Below are 25,839 nucleotides of genomic sequence, written 5' to 3'. Positions count from 1 at the left end.
GTCGCCGCGCTTTGTTTCGAGGCTATACCAATCACACAAAAGCTAGCCGGCCAATTAACTAGCTTGGCAGTGAAAGCCAATCGAGGTGAAAGAAAGGCGTGAAAGAAAGCGTATGGCATCACTGGATGACAAGCTAGGTGTTAGACCAATTGCAAGTCCCCTTCATTCCATCAACACTTCCACAGAAAGCTCAAATATGGGAGACAACACTGAAGCAGTGGCTGAAAACCCAGGTATATTTGCTAAGCTCTCCAAAGCCTGGCGAGTGGCCACTCAAGGCACTGTTGTATCATCCATATTCATCCTACTGACGACGTCTGTGGGAGCTGGTACCCTCTCCCTGCCCTACGGGTTTGCTCAGGGAGGCCTGGTGTTCTCGAGTATCATTTTCTTTGTTATTATGGTGAGGTCACTCTTTATACACTATAATTAGCTTCATTTGTTGACCTTTCCACCTTTTGCCGCACGTAATTTACGGTACTTATCAGTACAGTATAGTCTATGTCAGTGTACAGTCAGGTGTATATGAGTGTTAACACATCATGGTTTTTAGCGCCATTTCCCATTACCCACATCTAACACCACCTCATCACCTCTCCAGTTGATATCTATTCACGTTGGCTCCATGTTATTTGCTGGTAAGAGGTACGCAGAAGAGGTCTACCCCGACCGTGAGGTGTGGGGATACGCTGACCTGGCAGAGGTGGCATACGGAACCATTGGCAAGGTGACTGATTGCAGGGGTATTTCATATTACCCTCTGCATATAGAGCTACATGATACAGGGGTACTTTAGTTTAATTTCCAAGCTTGCTACATGTATAATTCCTATCTATTAGTACTGTACTTTGCTGATATCAAAGGGACTTTGGACAATAGCATTAAAGGCATGTGGCAGAGGTAGTCATAGCTACCACACCTTGTTACATGTTATTTGATAGTGCTATTGTGTTCCCACAGATTGCTGTTCTATTGACAATTGCTGTTCTACTCTTCCTGAGTCTTATTGCTTACATGATATTCGCACGAGATCAGGTGATTGATTATCTGTTTGTCTGTTTCCTATGTGTGCGTGTGTTCCTTGTTACAAGTGGAACACAAGGAAGGCTGTTATTACATGCATCCTTGTGTTAGAAACCTTTGTGTATCAACATTATAGCCAGGCCTTGACACATTTAATTGCTCCAATAGCTTGAGTGTACATTGTATAAGCACTTTCAGTTTTATTCTTATTGTACGTTGGCAACGATGTTTCTCAAGAAGCATGGTTAGTTATCCCCGGGCCCCTCTCCCACACACACACACACACAGCTGGAGGCCATAGTGTCCTACGTCCTGGTGGCCACTAATAACATCCCCGCGTGCTCCCCCCTGCTCAACTGTGCCCTGCTCATGTGCATGGCCTTCCTGCCGGTATTTCCGATCACCCTGTTGCGTAACCTCTCTCCACTTCAGTTCACTAGCTATTTAAGGTATGTGTACCATCATTATACAGTACATGTGCAGTGTACAGATTAGATTCATTGTAGACACACGCAGTCAAAAACTGATCAGTATAGCTAGAAGACCGACCAGAGACTCCAACGTTCGGTCACAAATTGACCGGGAAGAATTATCACGTGGTTTGTGTTCAAAAACGTTAATCAAAAACGGCTTGGACACATGTTCTGTCTAGTCATTTAAATGTCAATTTCCAATTCATAATCTTTACTTGTATAATTGGGGGCGAGCAAAGCGAATTGAGATTTGACATTTCAAAAATTCTGGGCATATCACTGGGACTATGTACAGTGTATGGTATGACTTTGAGCACAGTAACTTATTTGCATGTACATGTATCTAACACACATGCACACGCCCACACAGTGCCACCTGTGTGTTCTTTGTTGCCACGGCCATGTCCATTGACACTGGTATCTACTGGACCTCTTCTGATTTCAACGCCAGTATAGCCGACCATTCGATTCAACTCGCACCTGTCGGTGTAAATGGATCACTGACTGTCATCTCTTACTGCAGTCTTGCCTTCATTTGTCATTTCAATCTTCTGCCACTCCAGAAAGAGCTGAAAGGGCCTGTTACAAAAGTGAAGCTGTATTCCATCATCGTAGGGGCTATACTCACTGCTTATGTGCTGTACAACATTGTGATCTTTGCAGGGTACTTCAGGGTAAGCCTGTGTGTGCATGTCTCTGTCCGTACAGTGATAGATTAACTCTCTTCCTGAAGCTTTTGTGTGTCCACTGTTAACTTAGCAAGCATAATTATACATGTACATGTAGTTGTACTTTCCAGCAGTACTGTATCTCGGGAATGTTCGTTTGCAGTATAATTATTATTCTTGCAAATTACTTATAATTATTATTTTTAGGTGCATTGAAGAACAATTTTGCCAGCTTACGTTTTTGGATTGAGTTCATTTGTGACTTTTTTGTTGATTATTATTGTGATGTACATGTAAGGTCCCTCAGCTAACAGTCCCCTCAACCTTCCCCCAGTTTTTTGAAAGCTTGAAGAGTGACGTGATGGTAAACTATCCTAAAAATAACCATCTGATGTTGGCTGCTCGTGTTGCCCTCCTTTTCATGCTCGTCACCAGCTACCCCGTCTTACTCCACCCCACCAGAGACTCAATCAACAGGTGAGGACATTAATCGTAGATAATGGTCAGTGTTGTCTTACATGTACAATAACACATTATTTTGTAGATTAGTGTAAACATGTACCTATTTTCAGATATATTTTCAGTCAATTCTCAACACTGGATGCTAATTAACACATGCGGCCCTCTATCTGCTTCACACGCACACAATAAAGTTCAATGTTTCCTTTGCTGCATTGTTTTAACCTCCCTCCCTCCCTCCCTCCCTCCCTCCCTCCCTCCCCTCCCCCACCTCTCTTTCCAGTGTGATCATATTGATCAAAGACTTGGTGAGTAACAAGCTCAAGAAGAGACGAGCACGAAAGAACAATGTCAACACTGAGGCCATCACTCTGCTCGATGATGTGGACTCAAAAATACCCAAGGGATCCAATAAAAACAAGGTGTGTCATCAATTTTCTTCTATTCTACCCCAAACTGTTGCCTGTACTGGTTGTTAGGAGTCTTGTACCATTAGGCAAAAGGCTTTCCTGTATTGTGAGGACTTTGTTTCTGTTCATCACGATCCTTTTTTAGGCTATGACTGCTAATTTTGTTTTGTACTAACAAATTTGCTGTGCTTTTTAAGAAGTTAAGAGGTGACGTTATAATATTTACCTGGAAATCAAAAAGTGCAAGTAATTTTAGTTGGGAATTAGTCTGTTTGCTAAACACACACACGCATACACTCCCACACGCACGCACGCACGCACACACACACACATGCAGATTCCTACTCTGATTTGGTTCTGTGAGACGTGGATTATCTTTGCACTTACTTTCCTGCCGGCTAGCTTCATTACAGACGTGAGTGTTGTTGTATGCAACTTTACGTCACACTACATACCTTAAAGAAATGCAGTGTGTATTGTACTGACATTAGTAAGTACAGGTGTAAAAATTAATGTACAGTGGAACCCCTCTATAACGGACACCTTTGGGGAACAATGTTTTGGCCTTTATACAGAGGTGACCTTTGTTGAGAGGTTGTTTTGTACACAAACTGTTCATTTGGGACCTGGGTGCCTGGCCGTTATATAGCAACTGGCCTTTATTCGGAGGTGGTTGTTAACAGAGGTTCCACTGTACTGACGTACCTGTCATATTAGGTACAACCAAGTATGTGTGTGTATGTATGCACATATGTGTATGTATAAGGTCAAGAGTTCATTAGGAAGAAGGAAGAAATTAAAACCGTAGTAGGCGTTCTGTCCAAACCTACATGTGCAGCACAACCACATGCTGTTGGAAAACTACAATGAAACACTAGTAAATGATTAGCACTGATGTTATTCATGGCCTTTCCTAGGTTATTATCAGCGGTGTTATTGTTAATGCCTTGCACAATAATGATTGTACAGAGTTGCATACTTCCTAATAAGGTATATAATATAAATGTATATCAGGGTTAATTTCATGGGGAAATCGGGGCTTTTATATCTCCTTGAATTTGAATTTGGTTTTCCCTTCTTGGAATTTTAAATTCAAACATGGTATCCACACCCCCCCCCCCCTCTAAAATTTGATCAACGATACTAATTGAAAGATGTTTAACTACAACCCCCCCTGCATGTTTAATCAATAGTTCGGGATACTTTTTCAGCTGCCATAATGTGGATCGATATGTGTCATCAAAATTCATATTAGTATTTGGCCATACCATGGAATGAATGCCCATGGTCCAAAAAACAACAAATTGTGGCCCTCAAATTGTGGCCCTCAAAGAAATTTTAAACACATCATTTGAAAGGCCTCTTCTAAGCTTTTAAAAATCATTTAACATTAGATTAACTAATTAAACAGTTACGGGTGTTGAAAGATCAATTAAAGCATTGGGGGGGGGGGGGTTGTTGAATATCTATGTTCAACGACGACCCCCCAATGCTTTAATTGCTGAATGAATAGAAACACTAGTACAGCAGCCCTTTATTGAAACTATTGTTTTCCTCGTGCAGGTGAGCCTTGTATGGAACTTTGTTGGCTCTATTGGTGGAGTGCTAGTCCTCTACATCTACCCTGCTGCCTGCTACCTCAAGCTACGATTTGCTCGCAACCGACTACGATCGGAACTGGGCAATATCACTATTCGGTCTCAATACAATAGTGCAGCTGTTGTGAAGGAACTGGTCGCATGGACAATTCTCATTATTGGACTCTTACTGCTGGTCGTCGAGAATTATCAGGCCATTTCTCAAGCAGTTATAATTACTTCTGGGAGCAAAGAGCCGAGCGGATTATGTTTCCAGCTGGACTGTAAAGTTGTTGAAGAATGGAACCACACCTACTGGGGACTCTATAGCTAGTGTTGTGACGATAGACTATAATAACTATGCTTGTGTGTGGTTATTATAAATAAATATAGTTTTATTTCATTGTTCAACAATTTCGTTATAAAGAGTTTATTACAATTGAATGTACACAGCATAAAGGGCGTGATAATAAGATTGAAAGTTGAAATTAAACAATAAATTAATTATATAAACACTATCACGAACAAAAACTTAGTTATTATATATAATTATATAGTGACGTACGTGCACGAATGGTATTGTCTTATATAACACAAAACATCAGCTATTCTATAGCCTGAGTCTCACTCCACTCTTGAGGCCTGCTCTCCTGACATGTCCATGTAAGTCTCAAGCTCACCCCCTTCGTGTTTGTCAGACCCCGCCCCTTCCTTGCTGACTGCCTGTATGATAGTGTCATACTCTTCACTGAATTGAAGGTACTCTTTCGATTTTGGCTCCTTCACATCGTCTTTGGCTTCCCCCGCTTTTGCCTCCATGCTTGCCTCGTGAATGATGGTGTCGTATTCGTCATTGAACTCAAAGTAAGGTGCTTTATCTTTAGTTTCAGTACTGGTTGCACCATCAATTGAATCTGGTTCTTTCTTCGCATCATCTCTGATTTCCTCCGTCTTTGCCTCCATGCTTGCCTCGTGAATGATTGTGTCATATTCATCATTGAATTCAAAGTAAGGTTTAGCTCCGGTACTAGCTCCACCCTCAATCGATTCCGGCTCTTTCTTTGTTGCATGTTCACTCACTTCAGCTTTTTTCCCCAGCAGACTAGTGTCTACTTTATCCTCTTGTTTAGCTGCACCAATATCACCATTCACGATGGTTGAAGATGGACTCAAGACAAGGTCAGTAGTGCTGGCCATAGCTTCATACACTTCTCCGCTGTTGTTTGATCCAGTGTCTTCTGTAGTAGGAGGAGGTTCGCTCGAAGATGGCTTCTTTAATGGCAATGATTTGTACGGCTTAGGTTGTGGTGGGGGAACTTTGTGTGCTGGATTGCTAACAACCAAGCTTGTGTCCAGTTTTGAAGATTTTGCACTGCTAGCATTTCCAACGTCACTGTAGATATTCGGATTAGAGTTTTTACGAACTAAGAGTTGATCTTTTTCAAAAGGATCATTATCATATACATCTTGCACAGGTTGCTCGGTTTGATGGTCAACTGTGTCATACGTTTCCATGTTTGCAATGACAGCAGTGCCTTTAGGTGGCAGAGCACGGAGAGAATGTTTAGCAGTGGGCGTGGTGACTTGTACGGTGCTGTATCGATCGACCTTATGAGGAGCTTGATCATCATTGTCGTAAATGTCTTCGATTTGTTGATCTTGTGTTACCGCTCGATAGGAGGCATTTAACTGTACTGCAGAGGTAGAGTGGCCAGAGAGAGTGGGCGGACCAACAGGGATGTTCGGCAGTTGTCTCCTGCACAGGATGAGGCCAAAATTGTTAACAAAGAGTGAAAGAATCCAATTAGACTAACTCATGAAGATACGTACATACAAATGTAGGTAGCAAAATCCTATAGCACACCATACCTTATCATCTCCACACTCTCATAATGTCCTTCCTCAAACTGAAGGGACGGATTTGACCTGTGCGAATGTGTAAAGGATAAGGAATCATTAATGATGCAAAATTATACGTCGATGTATTATGTATGTAAAAATGCTCGTATGCTAGAATTACAAGAAAGATTTACAATATAATTATGTACAATTCAGATACGTATGTACAATTGTGAGATATCGATTGTATAATTATGTTATCTACAAGCACATATTCAACTCACTTCTTTTTAGAGTCGTAGCACTGCTTTGATTTCAGGTAGACAAAGAAGACAATCACGCACACTATCACAGTAAGGATCACCACAATAGGTATGGATATTCCTAACTGTACCTCTGAGGTTTCAACTGTGTGTGTAAAGAAACATTATGACGTAATTTTATGGGCAAATTTTCTAATCCCCAAAATAATGGCAATTATAGTGATGTGCCCAGAATATTCGAAGGTGGCTATTTTCAATGGACACATCAAATTTGCTAACTAGTCTTAACTGGTGGTTATTTTTGTTTAGAGGTAACTATCACTGTGAGCAACATCCCTGCCATGCAATAATTATGCTTATCATACAAATGTTAACACTTACGGGGAGTTTCAGTAGCTTGGACAGCGAGGAAAGAGTCGTGATTGATAATCGATAGATCTCCTTCGATTGTATCATTGTCAATTCTCGCAATTGCTAAAACTCTAAACAAATATTTCGTGTCAGATAGTAGACCCTCAATCCTCCGACTGCCCTCACTGGCCTCAACATACACCGTGCTCAGATCCGAAGGCTCGCTTTCAGTGCTGTACACAATCTTGTACTGTACAACATCCTCAGCATCGACCCCAGTCAGTCGACTCCATTCAACTGTTGCAATCTCCTCTGACTCAGCATAGTTAACTGTGAGACCTGTCACCTCAGCTGTAAATATGTACGTAGGAGAACACACATTGAACTTGTGTCAAACAAACCGTCAAACAGAAAACACAAATCGTCAAGTCATCGACTTCTTCAAAATAATGTATCAGTCTAAAAGTTATGGTCAGCTAAGATATATAATTATAAGGTATATAAATACTTACGTGGTTTGTCTCTGGTAGTAACATGCATGGTTACGTACGGTCCTGGGCCAATTCTTGTGTAAGCTCTTACTCGTATGGTCACAGTTTGGCCGGTGGTGAGGTTAGAGACAGATCTCGAGGGTGTTATACCGGTAAGGGGACGTATGTTGTCAATAGTCACCAACTCAGTCAGAGTTTTGTTGTAGGCGAGATCATATTCAGAAATGACCCCGTTTGGTTCCAAGGGCATCTCCCATTCAACAGTTATCGAGGTGAACCTTTCCACCACATTTAGGTTGCTCACTTCACCCGGGCCTGTAAGAAAGAGATCAGAGAAAAAATGTTAGGCTCTAGCACAAATACATATGATTGAAGTGTGGGCCTGTCGTACGCAAACAAAAATTAATGAGTATGAACAGTGAACCTATTGCACAACCGTTGCCAGGAAAGATAATACGTCACAAAGCTGTAAGGCTGTTGTACATAATTATGGACTGTAGTTACTATAGTAATTATAGTCCACTCACTTTCTTCCAGAGTGCGAGGGTTGATATCGTCAGAGAAGGTACTCCCTCCCTGACTCGTAAAAGCAGCAACCTTTATCGAATACAGGGTCCCCGGTATCAAGTCGATAGCTCGAAACAACATTCCATCCGCTGCATTGACAATGGCTTCGATCAATTCCTCATTCACGGGTGCATAGCTAAGTTTGTACTGAACAATCTCTCCATTACGATGAATGAGAGGGACACTGTCCCAGAGTATTGTCATGTTGCGTGAGCCGGTTTCGTTCACTCTCAGACCAGGAGGAGCAACTGATGGAGCTGCAAGCAAAAAATGGAGATGCTTATATGCTACTTTTTTAATACATACATACAGTCCTGATTAAATATCTAGACTGCATGCAAAAGAAAGTATATCTTTTTTCGCATCCAGGGAAATTATAAGTGTTTATAAGTGCCTGACAACACTGGTTATCAGAAAGTATACCACTGCGTAGCAACTGTATAGCCATTGGGCTTATGCCTGTATATTTCATGGATTATCATAATAATTATGCTAAAAATTAATGACAACCCTTACCAAATTATGCCTCGAGGCTACATGGAAATATATATATAACACCGAAGGAACTGCATGACTTTTATTACACTCTTGTTACCTTGGCAACTACTTATATACCAAGGGTGTATGAATTAAGAGAAGAGGGCATGCAACTACAATCTATCATAATTATTATAAAAATGGGCGGGGGAAAATAGTAAAGAATTTATTGCATGTGCACTTTATACTCTCTAGACCAGCCTTCTATTCCCTAGTGGGCGGTTGGGCTAATATAGCATATCCTGCTGACTCATTAATAATACGACGCATACACAGTATACATTGTGAGTTGCATGCCCTCTTCTCTTCATACACCCTTGATAATAGTCTCATACGTACTTATGATACATATTGTATATGACACGCCCACTGCAGCTTAGTTACTTCACTCACTTCCTTCACTTGTCCGCCCAGTGACCGCTTGACTGAAGGGACCTTCTCCCACTACAGTGTATGCCCGTATAGACACGTTGTACTCAGTGTATTCCTCCAGACCAGATAGAGTAACCATCCTCACGGTTGTGGTTTCGGTTCCGGGTCCAATTTGTCCGCCATAGTTCTCCAGAGGCTGGTACATGATGTCATATCTGGTGATGATTCCATTCCGTACTGACCTGGGCACCTCGCCCCATGTGACTTGCAGGGACCTTGGATTGGGCAGCTGAGGGAACTGTATTTCAACTGGGGAGCCATCAGGTTCTGTGTGTGTGTGTGTGTGTGTGTGTGTGTGTGTGTGTGTGTGTGTGTGTGTGTGTGTGTGTGTGTGTGTGTGTGTGTGTGTGTGTGTGTGCGTGTGTGCATGCGTGTGGGTGCATGATGTGTGTGTGTGTGTGTGTGTGTGTGTGTGTGTGTGTGTGTGTGTGTGTGTGTGTGTGTGTGTGTGTATGTGTGTGTGTGTGTGTGTGGTGTGTGTGTGTGTGTGTTTGTGTGTGTGCGTGTGAGCGTGCATGTGGGTGCATGATGTGTGTGTGTGTGTGTGTGTGTGTGTGTGTGTGTGTGTGTGTGTGTGCGTGTGAGCATGCGTGTGGGTGCATGATGTGTGTGTGTGTGTGTGTGTGTGTGTGTGTGTGTGTGTGTGCGTGTGTGTGCGTGTGTGTTTGTGTGTGTGTGTGTGTGTGTGTGTGCGTGCGTGTGGGTGCATGATGTGTGTGTGTGTGTGTGCGTGCGTGCGTGCATGCGTGTGTGTGTGTGTGCGTGCGTGGGGTTGTAAGAGCAGTCCATTTCTGATTCGCATTGCTTTATTCATGTATGACCCTCAATTCAATGTATAGCTGACACAACAAAATCAATATGCGACATTTGAACATTTTCCCCATAATTATAGCACTATATATAATTATATGCCGTACGTGTGTATAATTATTTAGTGCGCACTCACTGTCTTGGTCTGTGCGTACTGTCCTTGGATCACTGAACTCTCCATCTCCGATAGTGACTGCTGCTAACTCCACATTGTAGTTTGTGAACTGAATCAGTTCATCTATTATAAACGACCTGTTAGCACTGGGAATGCTTCGGATATACACAAACTGAGGATTTGGTAGGTCAGTGTTCATGTAACGAACTGTGAATCCGCGAAGAATACCAAAGAGTTTATTCTGCGGTGGTTGCCATTCTATTAGTATGGATTCAAACGAGTTGCTTCTCACTTCCGTTACTATTGGAGCTTCTCCCGGAACTGTATAGGAAAGGAATAATGAAAGAGGAGATGCACCGACATAGTAAGCAATAGTTTTATTATATACCGTAGTGCTAGAAGTATGTGAGAGAGTATAAAATTATGCGGTTTGGCCAATTTTAAGGCTCTGAAAACGTTATGCGATTAACATAATATTATTTCCTCGATTAATTTATAAATACCATTTTCCTTGGTGCATCCAGTCTCATTGGCAACAGGCCCCTCCCCCACTCTAGTGTAAGCAGAGATCAAGATGTTGTAGCAGGTGAAGTTGCCCAAGTCATTAAGAACAGCTGTTGTCACTGTGGGGTCGCTCACATTGAACTGGTTGGTGTCGTCAGAGTTGACGACTCTACTGTACTGTACGCGATACTGAGTGAGCTCTCCGTTGATGTGGATGGATACTGGATTGCTCCAGGCTAGAGAGAGGTTAGTGGGCCCCGCCGCATTCGCTGTTAGGTTACGAGGGGGTGCTGTTGGCCCTGTGTGTGTGTGTGCATCACATGATCGTCACATGATCAGAATCAGAGCACACACTAACATTAGAAATTATGCACCATTAAATCTAGGCAATAAATGACCTAGTATGTCTCGTGCATACAAAAATTGAACTCAAATTAGAATTAATTATACAGCACATGTTTCGATATAACTTACTGTCTTCAAACGTAGTCTCTGTCAGTAACCCACTGCATGGACCGGCTCCTACGCTGTTTATTGCCATCACACACACTGTATAGCTTACATCCTCTTCAAGACCCATCACTAGTCGTACGTTCACACCACTAGAACTTGCATTGAGAACACTCATTAATGGAGGAATCTCCGTGAAACGACTTTGGTTGAGATTGATGTCATATTGGTTGATTAACCCGTTGTGGTGTATAGGGTCAGGTGCTTCCCATGTGACCCTTATCGCGCTAGAGGACACAGTGGTGACATTGACATTTAGGGGTGGTGACGCAGGTACTGAGGGGAGTGAAAACAATACAGGTATGAAACAAATCAACTATACTCGTAGAAATAAATGCAGTTATGTACGGAGTGGGTTTGAGCTCCATGCATGTAGATATATATGTACATTACCGCATTCAGCTATGTATGCATGATCAAATGACACTCACATGATGGTTGTGTTGTATTATAGACGGCTTCACTGAACGGCCCTGGCCCTCTGATAGTGGCCGCCCTCACACTAACATTATACATCAAGAACTCTTCCAAATTAGCGAGAATGAGGTTCATGACTGGAGCAAAGACTCGGGTGGTCTGGGAGCTGGAGAGGCGGCCATCAAAGGTCTCGGAGGGTTGGTACAAAACGTCATGCCAGATAATTTCCCCGTTTTGATCGATGTCGATTACTGGATCCCATGTAACAGAAATCTCAGTTGGTGAGAGAGCTTCAGTCCTAACACTCGTTGGAGGACTGGAGGGAACTAAAAAAGAAAAGAATCAAATTATACACACTCAAAGTTCCAAGTATAGCTCAGTATAGCTTTCATGCCAGAGCCTTAAAGTACACAATAAATACCTGCCAGTCTTTAAGTACATTACCATACAAAAAAGGTATTTTTTAATCACACGTGCATATCATTGTACGTACCATCGTCAATAGTTCTGACGGTGCTATTGGCACTGTAGGGGCCAGCTCCGACATCAGTGAAGGAACGGACAGACACAATATACACGATGAACTCTTCCAATCCAGTCAGAGAAAACTGTCGGGAAGTAGTAGTCAACCTACTCCCACCTTCAACACCATCAATTGTGGTATTTGGTACGAATCTGATTTCATACATGGTCTGGATTCCATTCTGATCTATTGGTTTCACCTCGTTCCATCGCACCACGAGAGAAGTTGAATTCACAGCGACGGCCGTGACGTTTCGTACTGGACCACTGGGTGCTGAATATAGGAAGCACGTGTAATGCATCTAAGTACACATGCAGCCAGTCATCACAAATGTACGATCTCTTGGCTACGTAGAATGATTGCATAGATTGACACAACTAGTTAGTTAATCAGGACGTTGCTTATAACTATGTATGTACATACGTATAGTTACACTTCAGAGTAAGTTTCAGACAAACCTGCGGTCAAAGTCCTCTGCGAGACGGGATTGCTATAGTTACCAGGACCCTCCACAGTGTACGCTCGAACTGATACCTCGTACACTAGGAATTCCTCGAGAAGTGTGAGTAGTATCGACCTATCACTTGTGAGCCGTGTCTCATTTGGTGGCAGTTGCCCGTTAAATGTATTGTTTGGATAGTATAAGACCTCGTACATGATGATAGGGCCATTTCGATGAATCACGGGTACTGGGTCCCATGTGACCATCAGCTGATCGGTCCAGTTGGTGGTGACGGAAACATTGATAGGTGGACTGCCGGGCACTGCATGAACATCACACGGACAGTAATAATACACACATGAGTACATTACATCAATCCTGGTTGAGTGAGGTGTTATGTGACTGGTTAGTAACTTGTGCCTCATCTGAATTCAGTACCGTATAGCATGCATACTTTTCGTATAAAGCCGGCCACTCAATAAAAAGTGTGTATACACCAAAATAATTATAGATCCCATAATGTCATTCAATATTAAAAACAAAACGTACCATCCATAAAGGTCATGTTTGTAACTGGATCAGTGTACGGTCCGGGTCCAACAGAAGTGTACACTCTAATAGACACGTTGTACCCAGTGTTCTCCTCCAATCCAGTCAGTATGGCAGATCGATTAGGCACGAATACACTAGCACTGCTAATGAGGCCACCGTATGTATTGAGGGGCACGTAGAAGACTTCGTAGTTAGTGATGATGCCATTGTGATCGATGGAGGGAGGATGCTCCCATTCTAGAGAGAGCTCTGTTGAGGATATTGTCACTATGGAGAGGTTCATAGGAGGAGCAAAGGGTACTGTGTGTGTGTGTGTGTGTGTGTGTGTGTGTGTGTGTGTGTGTGTGTGTGTGTGTGTGTGTGTGTGTGTGTGTGTGTGTGTGTGTGTGTGTGTGTGTGTGTGTGTGTGTGTGTGTGTGTGTGTGTGTGTGTGTGTGTGTGTGTGTGTGTGTGTGTGTGTGTGTGTGTGTGTGTGTGTGTGTGTGTGTGTGTGTGTGCGTGTGCATGTGATGGGAAGGGGTCATCTCACAAGGAAACTTCATTGCATGCATACTTTACTTTGTGACCTTTGTACTGGTTAAGTGCATTCCTATAGCTACGTGCACTTATGAGTTTCATTAACACACCATCACTACCATTGTTCAATACACACACACAACCGTGTGAAACACATATACGTATGCCATGCATTACCAACATCAACAGCATCAAAAACCCACAGCCATTAATTTTTTCAAACTACTTTTACAATCATCTGTAAACCTAGTATATATAAATGATCCATTTACGCTTAAACTAGGGCAGCTCACCATTCTCCTTGGTTGTATTTGACTGAGGAGAGCTATACGGTCCAGCGCCTATGGCAGTGTACCCCATGATAGTCACATGATACTCATTGAACTCCTCCAGACCCGACAGCATCACCCACCGATTGGACGTGTTTATAAATCTCACAGGATCAGTTATTTCACCACCAAAGGTGTTGAAAGTCTCGTAGCGAATCTGGTAGAGAAAGATTTCCCCGTTTTCTTTGCTACAGTTTATTGAGTCCCAAAGTACTGACAGTTCTGTAGGAGAGAGACAGTTGACCTCCACCCTCTCAGGAGGTCCAGAGGGAACTGAAATGAGAGAAATATTGTTCAATATAATTATTATGCTACACACTTAATTGGTTTTGTGCAAGCATAGAAATTTTGTTGACATTTAGCGCTACGTATAGCTATAATTATGTTCCACAGATATAGCTTCTAACACTGAGAGTTGCTTTGCATACCAAATGTTGCCAGTTAGCTGAAAATAAAGCTAATTACAAGCCTTTTGATTAGCCTTAACAATACAGGGGTTTAAACATAAGCACAAGAATAACTCGAACAAACGTACCATCTTCTAGGGTATTGTTGACCACGTTCTCTCCATAAGGCCCTGGTCCAGCACTAGTGTAAGCCCTCACTCTGAAACTGTACTCTGTGTTCTCTTGCAGCTCATCCACAAACAGCTGTGTGCTATTACCAAACCCACTCCTTGTTCCTGGGCTTATGGAGGAGCAGTTAACTAGCGGGGTGTAGTTAATTTCGTATGCAGTGATGATTCCGTTTCTATCGATCTCAGGGAGTTCGCTCCATGTGAAGTAGACAGATGTTGAGGATAGTACCGTTGCAGTCAGGTTAGGGGGTGGGCTAGCAGGTTCTGCATGCATGAGAGAAGATGTAAAAAGTACGATTATGATCAGATACCTCGATCCTATACAGAAGGTTGTGGGTTGTATACATGGTTGTTACAAGGTTTTACTAACCTCGTTCCCATGCTCACTTCACTTTAAAGGCTTGTAATTATAAATGTGATTTCCAAAGTTATTGCTGGTAATTTTCGTGGGACAAAATATTCGTGGTTTTCGTGGTTGAAGCTCTGCCACGATATTTTACCCACGAATGAAGCGACTTTGCTTACCTTTACCTGCAGTGCGAGCAGCTACCACACAAATATTATCCACGAAGTGACTAAATATTGCTCAACCACGAATGTTTCCCCCCCCCCCCCCAAATTACTCGCTATATACAGACCTCGATTAAAACTGCGGAAACGTTCTGCAAAACCTTAAGCATGTGTACATGTACACGTACAAGTATATGTCAGCCTCTAAGTACTTGCTGTGGCTTATGTACGTACGTACATGCTCCCTTAAATCCAAAATGTGAACTCTACATGTATAGATACACAGAGTATGTTAAAACACTACAGTTTCTATAGTTAGTGTCTGTCTTTCAACCAGTCTATCATTCTTCAGCCAAGCAGAGGTACACAAAGCTCCATGGTTGTTCTGTAGGTCCTCCCCCACCTCCGCCTCTTTTATTCAAACACATGGGTCTGTCTGCATACTCATCAACAAGTTCCTCTTCAATATCCCGGCATACGTCTTGAGATCTCGACCTGTAGATAGCTATCATACGGTTGAGGCCTCTCGCGTCGTAGGTATTATCACGACGTGATGTCATTGCAGCATGACCGGAACGGCTACTACCGCTAGTAATACCGATGTAAAACGCAGGGTCCCGTCTAAGATAAGCACTCACACTCCTTACAAGTTGATCACGGGGCCTGTAATTTTCCTCGGTAGTTACATCAGCCATCAAGATCGTAGCCTGATTACTCTATCCACAAGTATGCAATTGGTTGCACATGCACAACACAGATGATATCTTCTGACAAGTGCGTCAACTGGAAGCTATATGTGGTCTATTTATATGGCTTCATCTGTGTTGTGCATGTGCAACCAATTACATGTTTGTGGACGTTACGTGGTCAATTATGGTTTCATTTTTATGTGGTGGACAAGTATGCCTGGGACTTCTACATGGAAAATGCTAACTTTTAGCTGGTTGGAGCTTACCAGCTCTACAGCATATAGATAGAAGCGCATTTTAACAAGGAATCCAATGGCATATGAAACTTTGACTTTTAGTGAAGCATGACAAAGTTATGACAACTTTATGAAGGACCAAAACTTAACCAGAACTCAACAAAATGGACTCGGTGGAGGTGCCAAAGCTACATAACATAAAACTACTATTTTATACACACATTGATTATAATTATCATGATGAATATCTTTAATTTTGCTGCATGCAATCAACCGAATAGTGGGTAATGATCAACCATGATTGTTGTTAAAAACGATCGATGCCAAAAGTTCAAGTCTAAAATTAATGGCTGCAAGTCAGCAGAGCCTTGCAGCTCTCTGCTTACTCTTGCAGCTACCGTTCTAGTGCAGAGCTAACTACTAAGTAGAGTAGTAACACTCGGTGAACAATTTTTGCTACGGACTCTTCTGAAAAGGCTGCAATGGCATTCCAAGTAAGCAAAACTAGGCATAACTCGAGAATGAAGCATTATTTTGCAAATCCACGAATTAAAATCCAAGTAAACATGACTAGAAGCCTATAGAAACTCTTACTTGCACTTGATTCATCCTTGAGCAGCTGTAGCGGTCTACACACACAGACGCACACACAGACACACAAACACACTACCGTATACCTCGCTTGCGCATGCGCACCAAGGCATAATTAAGTTTACAATAAATTCCAAGGATCAAAATTTGAAGCGGGCAACAAAAAGCTCTCATACGCATAAATTATGGAGCGAGGTATGAACACACCACCATCATAAATCAGTTAAAGGAAGTATTATTTACCTTCGTCAAGGGTAGCTAGTCCCGTGACCACACTGGGCTCGCTGACTCCGAACTCGTTGTGAGCCACCACACTGAAGTTGTATACCACTCCCGGGTGAAGCCCGCCAATGAAACTCATCTCTGCACTGCTATTCACACTCTCTTCTTGCCCTCCCAGGAACGAGGGGTGTTGGTAGGTGACGGTGTAGCTGGAAATGGGGGCGTTGCGGTCGTGAGGCTCCACCCACATTACAATCATGCTGGTATTAGTGACGGAGAGAGAGGTTAACGAGTGGGGAGGGTCAGGAACATCTGTGTGTGGGTGGTGTGTGTGTGTGTGTGTGGGGGCGGTAATAATTATACGGCAATAACGAATTAAGAGCCAAGGTTTTGTAACGCACTACTGCATGAGTACTGATACACAATTTAAATGAGTGACTAATAGTCAGCATTTTATTCTCTGCATGTCCTATAGCTAGCAGCCTGTTTGAGGTAATTGAATAATTAATGATTATGCATACCTTGCACAAGAACTCTGGCAGGATCTGTAGTTATTGGTGGGAAATCTGCGATTGGACTGACAATCAAACAGCTGTAATTTCCCGAGTCGTTTGTCATCGCCATGGAAACATCGAGTGTGCTACTGATGGATCTCACTCCATACGTCTCTGTAACTTCAATAGGGACAAGTGAACCGGAACCAGAGCCAGAAAATAACGTGGTATTGAGCAGGTCCACTTCGGTTCCATTGAGTAGCCAAAAAATCTCAGGAGTAGGGACACCGTTAGCAGCACAAGAGAGGGAGAATGAGCCTGAGATGCTGACATTTAGGGCAGCGGGGTGCTCTGATATCTCCGGGGCAACTGTACAGAAGAGAAACGTACGACAGGTCATGTGATAGTCAGAGACAGGACAGTACAGACAGGGAGGGACTTGCAAGATTATGCATGCCTAACAGTTTTAACATGCATGAATATTCAATATTCAAGAGTATGTATACGTATATATGCTATTTGGTTAATCGCAGGTACAAGCCTAAGAAGCAGGATGACAAACTAAAATATTAAAGTACGACTATAATAACCCGGGCAAACGTTACCATTCAGAGTTGCTTGGAATGACCCATTTCCTGCTCTGTTGCTCACGTCACAGCGATACTCCCCACCACTCAATACCCCATCCACACTGACTTCCAGCAGAGACGAGTTGCTAAGCAACGTCTGATCCAAGAGTCGTACCCAAGAGAAAGAGTTGTTTGGGCCTCCGAAAGATATGCAGAGAAATTGGATGGTTTGGTTTCGTATACTATTGAGCAATGGTGGCATTGATGTAACACCAGCGTCTGGCGATACTGTGTGTGTGTGTGTGTGTGTGTGTGTGTGTGTGTGTGTATGTGTGTGTGTGCGTGTGTGTGTGTGTGCGTGTGTGTGTGTGTGTGTGTTCGCGTGTGTGACAGTGTGGCTCTCAAACATTTGTGAAATGCAATCGTTGATATGATGTACTTGCCTTTAAACAATTCAAGGGAGGTTTATAAGACTATGTATGTACACACATAATGTGGGTGTCACTAATTAGCCATAGTGCAATACCCTCTAAGGCGAGGAAGATTGCTCCAATCAATTGGCCGTGACTTATGCAATCAATAAATCAATCACTGCAGCTCACCTGTCAATAGTGCAGCTGTCGAAGAAGCCGTCAGGTTAGTGATATTCGTAGTGATATATGCCACGCACTGATACACGCCTTGAACTCCAAAGGTCACAGGTGCAAATACAAGCTCCTGATCTTCACTCACAATAGTACTATTATCACTAACTTTCTCCCAAAAATATCTAGGAGAAGGAAAACTTTCAGCTTGGCAGTCAAAACTCACAACGTTACTGTTAAACGATAGAACATCTGGTGTAGGGTTTAGTGTTATATACGGCCTAATGAAGAGCGTTGCATCTACAGTCTCGTTACCAGCTGCATTGCTAGCAACACAGCTGTAGGTACCACCATCAATCGCCGATACATTAGAGAGAGTCAGAATTGAGGTGGTTTCGTTGCTAAGGTCGATCGTGTTTTTCTGCCACTGGTACGTGTTGTTAGGACCTCCAAGGGAGAAACATTCAAACGTGATATTATCAAATCTCTCAACCACTTGAAACTCAGGCTCCACCCTCACACTGCCCTCAGGGGACACTGTAAGAAAACAGCAAAAACATTAAAGGAAGAAACGCAGCAAATACATTTACCACATACAAAATTAAAACCATGCATAATTATTCTCTCATATATACTACTAGCTGTGTGGGACAGTTCGACTAGTTTGCTCCAACCTTTGTCAGAAAAATGCATACTACTTTTACGCAACTTATGGAACCATGATTGTACAAATACTATTAGACTGACTGTACTAGCACTGTAGACTATACACAGCATTCTCACCAGTTACAAGGGTGGGCTGTGACATCACTGTTTCCAAGGCAACACCCTCGGATGTCTGAGCACTCACAACACAGCGGTAGTAGCCCTCATCTCCAAAAGTGACCAACGAAAACTCCAGTGGCAAATTATCAAACGCAGTAAGATTGGAATTGATACCGTCCATTGAAATATTTTTCATTCCAGAATTATTTCCAATTTCGATTCCAAGGCTCTCCCATGTCACATTCGGGGCGGGGAAACCATCCACAGCACATTCCAGGCTAACAAACTCTCCATTCATAGTGTAAATGTTCAGTTCCGGTGCCATGGTAATGTATGGATGTATGTAGAGATCGGTCACGGCCGAGTCATTGCCAGCGTTGTTAGCAGCAATACACGTATACGCCCCTCCATTGTCTGCACTGATATTAGTCAGTTTCAGGGCGGGTCCAAAACCGACAACCTCCTCGTTATATAACCAGGTGTACGAGTTGTTAGGGCCACCAAGAGAGGTACACGATAGAGTTGTGTTGTCGCCGAGGAAGTACGTCTCAATGTCCCACACTATGCTGACAGAAGACAATGGCGACACTGTGGAATTAATGTGGAATGTTAGTGTATACGGATTGATTCCGGGAATTAGCTATGAGTAATTCAAACACACACAAAGTGGACTATAAGAATGTTTCTTAATGGATACTCTATCTACTCAAGTCATGGGCAATCAAATAAGCTAACAAAATTTAATCACCAGGAAAAGGCTATAACTTTATGAAAGGAGTCAATTGTACAGTACACACATGCACATACATATTACACACACAATTGCTATTACGTCAATATGCACTGACTATACAAACCTGCCAGTTCACTGGGAGGGTCCGTCACGACGTCTTCTAGCTGCCTCCCATCAAACCTTTGTGAGCTAGCCACACACGCATAGAATCCTTCATTCCCAAACAAAACCGGTTCCAATTCCAACACACTGTTTCTGGTAACTTCAGAAAAGTCTGAGCGGTTCTGAAAACTTTCATACTTGATCCAAGTGATGTTTGGCATTGGAAAACCGTCAGCTTCGCATGAAATATTAGCCGCTGAGCCATTATCAGCTGTAACTAGTTCCTGTGGAAACAACGTTATATACGGTTGAATGTACACGATAATACTGGCATTCGAATTCCCGGCAAGATTGCGGACGACACATGTGTACGTTCCTCCGTCCATTGCTGTTACGTTGGCTAGAGATAGAAGTGTGTCAGTCTCGTTGAGTGGACGACCATCTTTGAGCCATGAGTAGGTGTTGCCAGGGCCCCCTAAGTGGTCACAGGTCAGGTTCACACTTTGTCCAAACGTGACCTCATCAGACGCCATCGCTGTTACATTGACCCCGTCAGGAGATACTGTACGAAAACAACAAATTGTACACAAGACAAAAAATTGCAAAAAAAATTGATCAACATGACTGTACTGTTGTCATGTAATAAGAATTTCAAAGTATACGTACACATATATAATTGACGTACATTCTTCGGGTGTAGGGTGCTGTTTCTCAAAGTACATGTAAGTTGTATAGTAAGTACCATTGCCCTCAGGGCTAACTTATGTAAATTGTGTACACCTTACATGTGAGAGTAGCATTGTCCGAGGGTACTGTCACGTTCAGTATGGTGGCCTCACAGTGGTACACTCCCTCGTCACCAAACAGCACGGACGTGTAGACTAACAACGAACTGTTCAGTCCAATGACTTCAGTACGAATCTCTTCTACCTCAGCTCGTTTCCATGCATACGAAGGCATCGGGAAAGCCTCTGCCAAGCAACTAAAGTTCACATTTTCACCATTCTCGGATAATACGTCCACAGGATGTCTGATAAAATACGGGGCAACAAAAAGTGTGGTACTAGCGTTTTCTCGTCCTGCAGAATTGCTGACAGTGCAAGTATACACACCCCCATCTCCAGCATTGATTTCACTCAGTACAATCTCTCTCTGTGTCTCTCCATTCACATCGAGTCCATCTTTAGACCACTGGATCGTGTTATTGAGTCCACCAAGAAATGAGCACGAGAAGGTGACGTTGTTTTCAAAGTAGTACACTAGATTGACTGGAGACACACCCACACTGCCCTCAGGGGACACTGTGGAAGCAAGCGTATAGTGTTAGAATGGATTGAAAATGGGGGCAATTTAATGTTAATACAGGCCAAATTCAGACAAAATCTCTACTGCAAAAGTGATACTTAAAACCAGTAAATAAAAAAGTAATGATAGGTTCACAATTAGTGTGTTTCCTTGCTCTAAAAAATTTTGAAGAGCTCAGCAACAAAATTAATGGCTGTCAAAACTATCATGATAATAACAAAGCACGCACACGCCTATACCGGTACCTGTGAGTAGAGCAGAAGCTTGTGTACTGTTTAACCCATCGGGAACATCGGACATCGCAAAACACTCGTAGTTGCCCTCATCTCCGAATTCGACAGGGTTAAACTCTAAAACATCCCCCGTTCCGACAATAATCCTCGAGGAATTGTTGACTTTAAACCAGGTTATGAACGGTGGGGGAAAACTCTGAGCCATACATGTGAAATTTATCGACCTATTGACCCTGGTCGTAATCTCAGTCTCGGGGAAGAGTACAATGTACGGGCGTACGTATAGGGTTACCGTGACGTTCTCACTACCAGCTGCATTCATTACACTGCACATATACGCTCCACCGTCCAATGAGCTGATGTTAGAGATGGTGATGTTTGCATTCGTTTCACCGGCAAGTATTTGCGCGTCATGGTACCACTGGAACGTGTTGTTGGGGCCTCCTTTAGCTTGGCAACTGAACGAGACATCATCAGTTAAGTTAGCCACTTGTGCTTCGGGTGAAACAGAGACACTGTCCCTGGGAGACACTTTAAAACAGAGAAAATAAAATTGTTAACCGCAGATTCAGAATCAGTTTATGTGGCACATACATACACCTAGCTGAGGAATGTATATAATGGAAGCTACACTCATTGTAAGTATGCATGCAGTTCAGTTTTTGTACTTTAACTTTACAAGCACATATCAGAAAATTAATGTATTCAGTTGCAGTTGTACTTACAAAGATCAAGGGAATGTATAACCTATTATTATAATTATCATGAGCAAACGTACACCATTCAATAATGAAGTGAGGGAAGCTAAGAGATTGTCTGTACCTGTGAGGATGGCTGTTCTTGATGTAGCTGTGAAGTTAGTCCGTGACGTTGCCGAACAGTAGTACTCTCCTTCATCACCAAACAGTACACTATCCAGTACAAGACTACTGGCATTGAGTCCCGTCAGGTTACCACGGATACTATCGTCCAATCGAAACCACTCGTACGTAGGCTCAGGAAACGATTCGGCCTCACAAATCAATACAGCTCTTTCTCTCACGTCCGTTTGAGTGTTGTTTGGTTGAACGATAAATCGGAGGCTAATAAACACTGTGGTGGTTGCACTTCCAAAGCCAGCTGTGTTACTAACCACACACGTATACACTCCGCCTGTTACGGGAGACTGTTCAAATGTTGACGATAGAGGGCCTTGGATAATGACATCATTCCTAGTGATAGTCCAATTGAATTGATTGCCTGGTCCGCCTTGGCTCTCACAAGAGTGTGTGATGTTGTCATCGTGCTCAAGGAGTTGGTTTAGGGGGGACACAGACACGCCACTCTCTGGTGATACTGTAGGGAAATAAGACATCATGTAATGTTGAAAGGACATCATGTGACTATGTAGGGACATCGTGTGACACTGTAAAGATATCAAGTGACTAGATGTGACGCTATATATAGACTATAAGAATGTCATGTGACACTACAGTAGGGATATCATGTGCACTAACTACTGTATATATAGCGAGTTATTTTCAAGGCACTAATTTTTCGTAGATTGCTCAAACTAAACATTTTGCAGATTTTATTTTTGAGGATAGAGGTTCGTATGACCACACCCCTGCAGTAGAGAGATCTTTCAATACCAAATGTACGAGGCACTAAATTTTCGAGGCTCGAGGTCAATCTGCAAAACAATCCGCTATCACTCCAGTATATCAATAACACCATAATTATTTCAAAGGCACTGTTAATTAAAAGAAATTTACTCCCTTATACAACCGAATGACTAGGCAAATTTATGGTTACAACGTTTGGAACTATCTACTTACATTAAAGTTTAGCAAGGTTATAGATTACTCAAAGGTGAGAGAGGTTGTAATTAGTGAAAGAATATATACATGCCACGAGGTATCAATATCTCTGATGTACTCCCACACTAGCCAGACGTCATCCAACTATAGTTTCAAAGGCGGAAATGGAGTAAGAGAATCAAGAGAAACTGTACACATTTCCCATATCAAATAATACGCTCGAATATCTCACATGCAGGACCACCTTTATATTATAGTCAAACAAGGGAACAAAATTAGCCGTTATTATGGGGAGCACCTTTGTAAGGCAATGTTGCCTATGTGTGACTCTTTCCCCTGTGGATAAACTTATTCATTCAATATGGCAACTCGATTAACATACATGTACATAGAGAGATCGCTAGACCATTAATTTTACAAGCCTCATTATGTTATACCTTATACAGCACATTCTGTCGTGCCCAATCAAACAAAATATCTGCAATGTCCAAAAAAAAATACCCAGTTCTTCACTCACCTGTCAGAAGAATTTCATTGGACGGAATCGACTCAAATTCCAGTGTGTAAACAACACACCTGTACACTCCTTCATCTCCGAAGATGATTGGATCAAAAGTTAGATTCTTCGACGTTGTGTTCAATATACGACCATTGGTGTCAATTTGTGGACTCAAAGTTTGAAACGTGTTGTTGAGCTCTTTCTGCCAGGTGAATGACGGCGCTGGAAAGTCTTGGACATCGCAAGTGATTGTTAAAGTGTCGTTGATAGCCACAGTGTAATTAATCGGTTGAATCACAGGGTCAACGTAGAGCAAGACTGTACTGTTATCAAATCCATCAATATTCTCAGCAATACATGAGTATTGTCCACCTTCGGATGAGCTAGCGTTGATGATAATCAAAGTCGTGTTTACAATTTCGTCATAAAAATACAGCAACACTTCGTAAGAAGAAGTGTTCTCTATTGTAGCACCCAGGGGCCCAGTCCAAGATGCACTGAAATTGGCAAGATCTGGTTGGAAGTCCAGTCGAGAGCTATCATTGGACGCATTGAACGAGCACTGATAAGATAAAGTGGTACCAGCTGTGACGTTGAGCTGCGGGGGGTCAGGTTCAATGATAAGGAAGGGGGCTTCAACGATGAACAATGTTGCACTATCAGATTGAGATGTTTCTGTACACCCAGGGGCATTATCATAACGTGTCTCACACCAATAATCACCAGTGACGTTATAAGTCACTCCTGTCAAAACGAGTGTGCTTTGTACAACACCATTTCCAAGTGGAAGTTGTGGCTGTGGATTAAAGCTAGGGGATCCAGCCGCAGGTCCAAACCATGTGATCTCCACTGGATGTCTAGTTCCACCGCTGACAATACATCTGAAGCTAACATTGTCAGAGTTCAGTCTGCTTGCTCCAATACTCGTATGTACGAGATGTTCAGTTATTTTTGGTGCTACAAGTATAGGATATAAATAATTATATAAAAACGATGTCAATTGGCTTAATGAATCAATCAATAGTAATCATGCAGTACAAAATTTAAACAGTGAAAAGTAAGACTGTCAGTAAATTCTACGAGTACTCAATGCGAATGATCCCCACTGGAATACTTTCACCAGCCACTAACAGAGCCTTTTATATTCTTCTTAAGTTCTACCTTCCTTCAAATAAAATAGACTCACCAACATCCACTGTGACTTGCTCAGAGAAGCTGCCTGACAAGATCTCCTCAGTGCAGGTGTAAGTTCCACAGTAGCCGGAATCAACTGTTATATTGAGAGAAACAATTTCGACATTTTCAGGAAGGTCCATGACATCTCTAACGTTACTAAGGTCGGCCCCGGTCGCGTTTGTGCTCCATGTTATGTCAGGGTCTCCATCAGTGAGAAAAGCAGCACAGACTAGGCCTTCCTCTGAACCAAACACTGTTGTGACTGATGTTGGACCAACGATGAACACTATTGTAAGCAGTGTGTGTGTTGGGGGGAGGGGGGCAAATGTGAGAGCTATATCTAGTGCATAGACACAATTTGGTACGGTTTGCATGCATATATCCACCTTCAAGTTGATGAGTTTTATGTAAATGGCAGTTTCACTTTTACTTTTAATATAAACTGAGCTATTAAACTATACCTACATGCACATGTACCTTTATATACAATGTTTACATGCATGGGGATCGAGACCTATTCTAATCGTTTCTTACCAGAGCCTTGTGCAGATACTTGCTGCACAGTAGCCATGAACAGCATGGTCAACAGCAACTGAAGGAGACAAGTCATTACTTGCATGCTGCCAACAATTATAGCTATAGAGCTGTTTGTACACTCAACAAGCTGGTACTATAAAATGAAGTAGCTATTAAACTGGCTATAACTAGAGTCACTGATCCATTACAGTCTGACTGCTGTCTATGGAAACACCCCCATCTCATACTTTCATTGAGATAGGATTACACAACTCTACAAACAATGATTAGCCCCCACACCTATAGCATCGTTGCATGCAGCTGGTACTATAACACACACACACATGCACACTATAATTATACAGTTTTACTCGAACATACACTGCAATTACGATGCATAGCAACGCAAAACAATCCTTCTATTTGTACAG

The 25,839-nt window shown here is 42.5% G+C and overlaps 2 protein-coding genes across 3 annotated transcripts; one reads left to right on the top strand and one right to left on the bottom strand.

Annotated features, from left to right (window-relative positions):
• The first annotated feature begins 31 nt into the window (after positions 1-31).
• LOC135335332 (sodium-coupled neutral amino acid transporter 7-like) lies at positions 32-5,054 on the top strand. 2 transcript variants are annotated; one of them, XM_064530799.1, is made up of 10 exons: positions 34-137; positions 186-403; positions 602-727; positions 961-1,035; positions 1,312-1,472; positions 1,867-2,170; positions 2,499-2,641; positions 2,907-3,045; positions 3,371-3,448; positions 4,597-5,054. In XM_064530799.1, exons 1-10 carry the CDS (start codon positions 113-115, stop codon positions 4,942-4,944), a joined length of 1,617 nt encoding a protein of 538 aa, XP_064386869.1. In that variant the 5' UTR covers positions 34-112; the 3' UTR covers positions 4,945-5,054. The 2 variants fall into 2 exon arrangements, with proteins under 2 accessions (XP_064386867.1, XP_064386869.1); XM_064530797.1 differs by having other exon boundaries at positions 32-403.
• On the bottom strand, positions 5,025-25,613 carry LOC135335313 (protein sidekick-2-like). The gene is made up of 28 exons (XM_064530768.1): positions 25,427-25,613; positions 24,903-25,178; positions 23,735-24,673; positions 22,241-22,753; positions 21,431-21,949; positions 20,666-21,181; positions 19,903-20,442; positions 19,064-19,633; positions 18,299-18,817; positions 17,733-17,984; positions 17,155-17,496; positions 16,655-16,945; positions 14,344-14,649; positions 13,773-14,081; positions 12,961-13,263; positions 12,428-12,733; positions 11,940-12,242; positions 11,461-11,772; positions 10,994-11,305; positions 10,519-10,818; positions 10,037-10,336; positions 9,052-9,357; positions 8,082-8,378; positions 7,576-7,869; positions 7,094-7,414; positions 6,734-6,857; positions 6,480-6,536; positions 5,025-6,366 (listed from the first exon to the last, which is right to left on the bottom strand). The coding sequence occupies exons 1-28, from the start codon at positions 25,509-25,511 to the stop codon at positions 5,235-5,237; spliced, it is 10,644 nt and encodes a 3,547-aa protein (XP_064386838.1). The 5' UTR covers positions 25,512-25,613; the 3' UTR covers positions 5,025-5,234.
• Between the last annotated feature and the right edge of the window lie 226 nt (positions 25,614-25,839).

This window comes from Halichondria panicea, chromosome 4 (assembly GCF_963675165.1).
Source record: "Halichondria panicea chromosome 4, odHalPani1.1, whole genome shotgun sequence".
NCBI lineage: Eukaryota > Metazoa > Porifera > Demospongiae > Suberitida > Halichondriidae > Halichondria > Halichondria panicea.
This window is presented reverse-complemented; position numbering and strand designations above follow the sequence as displayed.

Bases quoted from the DNA above. Each gene is read 5' to 3' on its own strand.
- LOC135335313 (XM_064530768.1), bottom strand. From the start codon at position 25,511: ATGCAAGTAATGACTTGTCTCCTTCAGTTGCTGTTGACCATGCTGTTC. The intron at 19,634-19,902 runs GTTTGTATAGTC...TTAATTCCACAG, and splicing joins CCCTCCCAGTGAACTGGCAG to TGTCGCCATTGTCTTCTGTC. The intron at 7,415-7,575 runs GTAAGTATTTAT...ACATATTTACAG, and splicing joins TACTACCAGAGACAAACCAC to CTGAGGTGACAGGTCTCACA.
- LOC135335332 (XM_064530797.1), top strand. From the start codon at position 113: ATGGCATCACTGGATGACAAGCTAGGTGTTAGACCAATTGCAAGTCCC. The intron at 728-960 runs GTGACTGATTGC...GTGTTCCCACAG, and splicing joins CATACGGAACCATTGGCAAG to ATTGCTGTTCTATTGACAAT. The intron at 2,171-2,498 runs GTAAGCCTGTGT...ACCTTCCCCCAG, and splicing joins TCTTTGCAGGGTACTTCAGG to TTTTTTGAAAGCTTGAAGAG.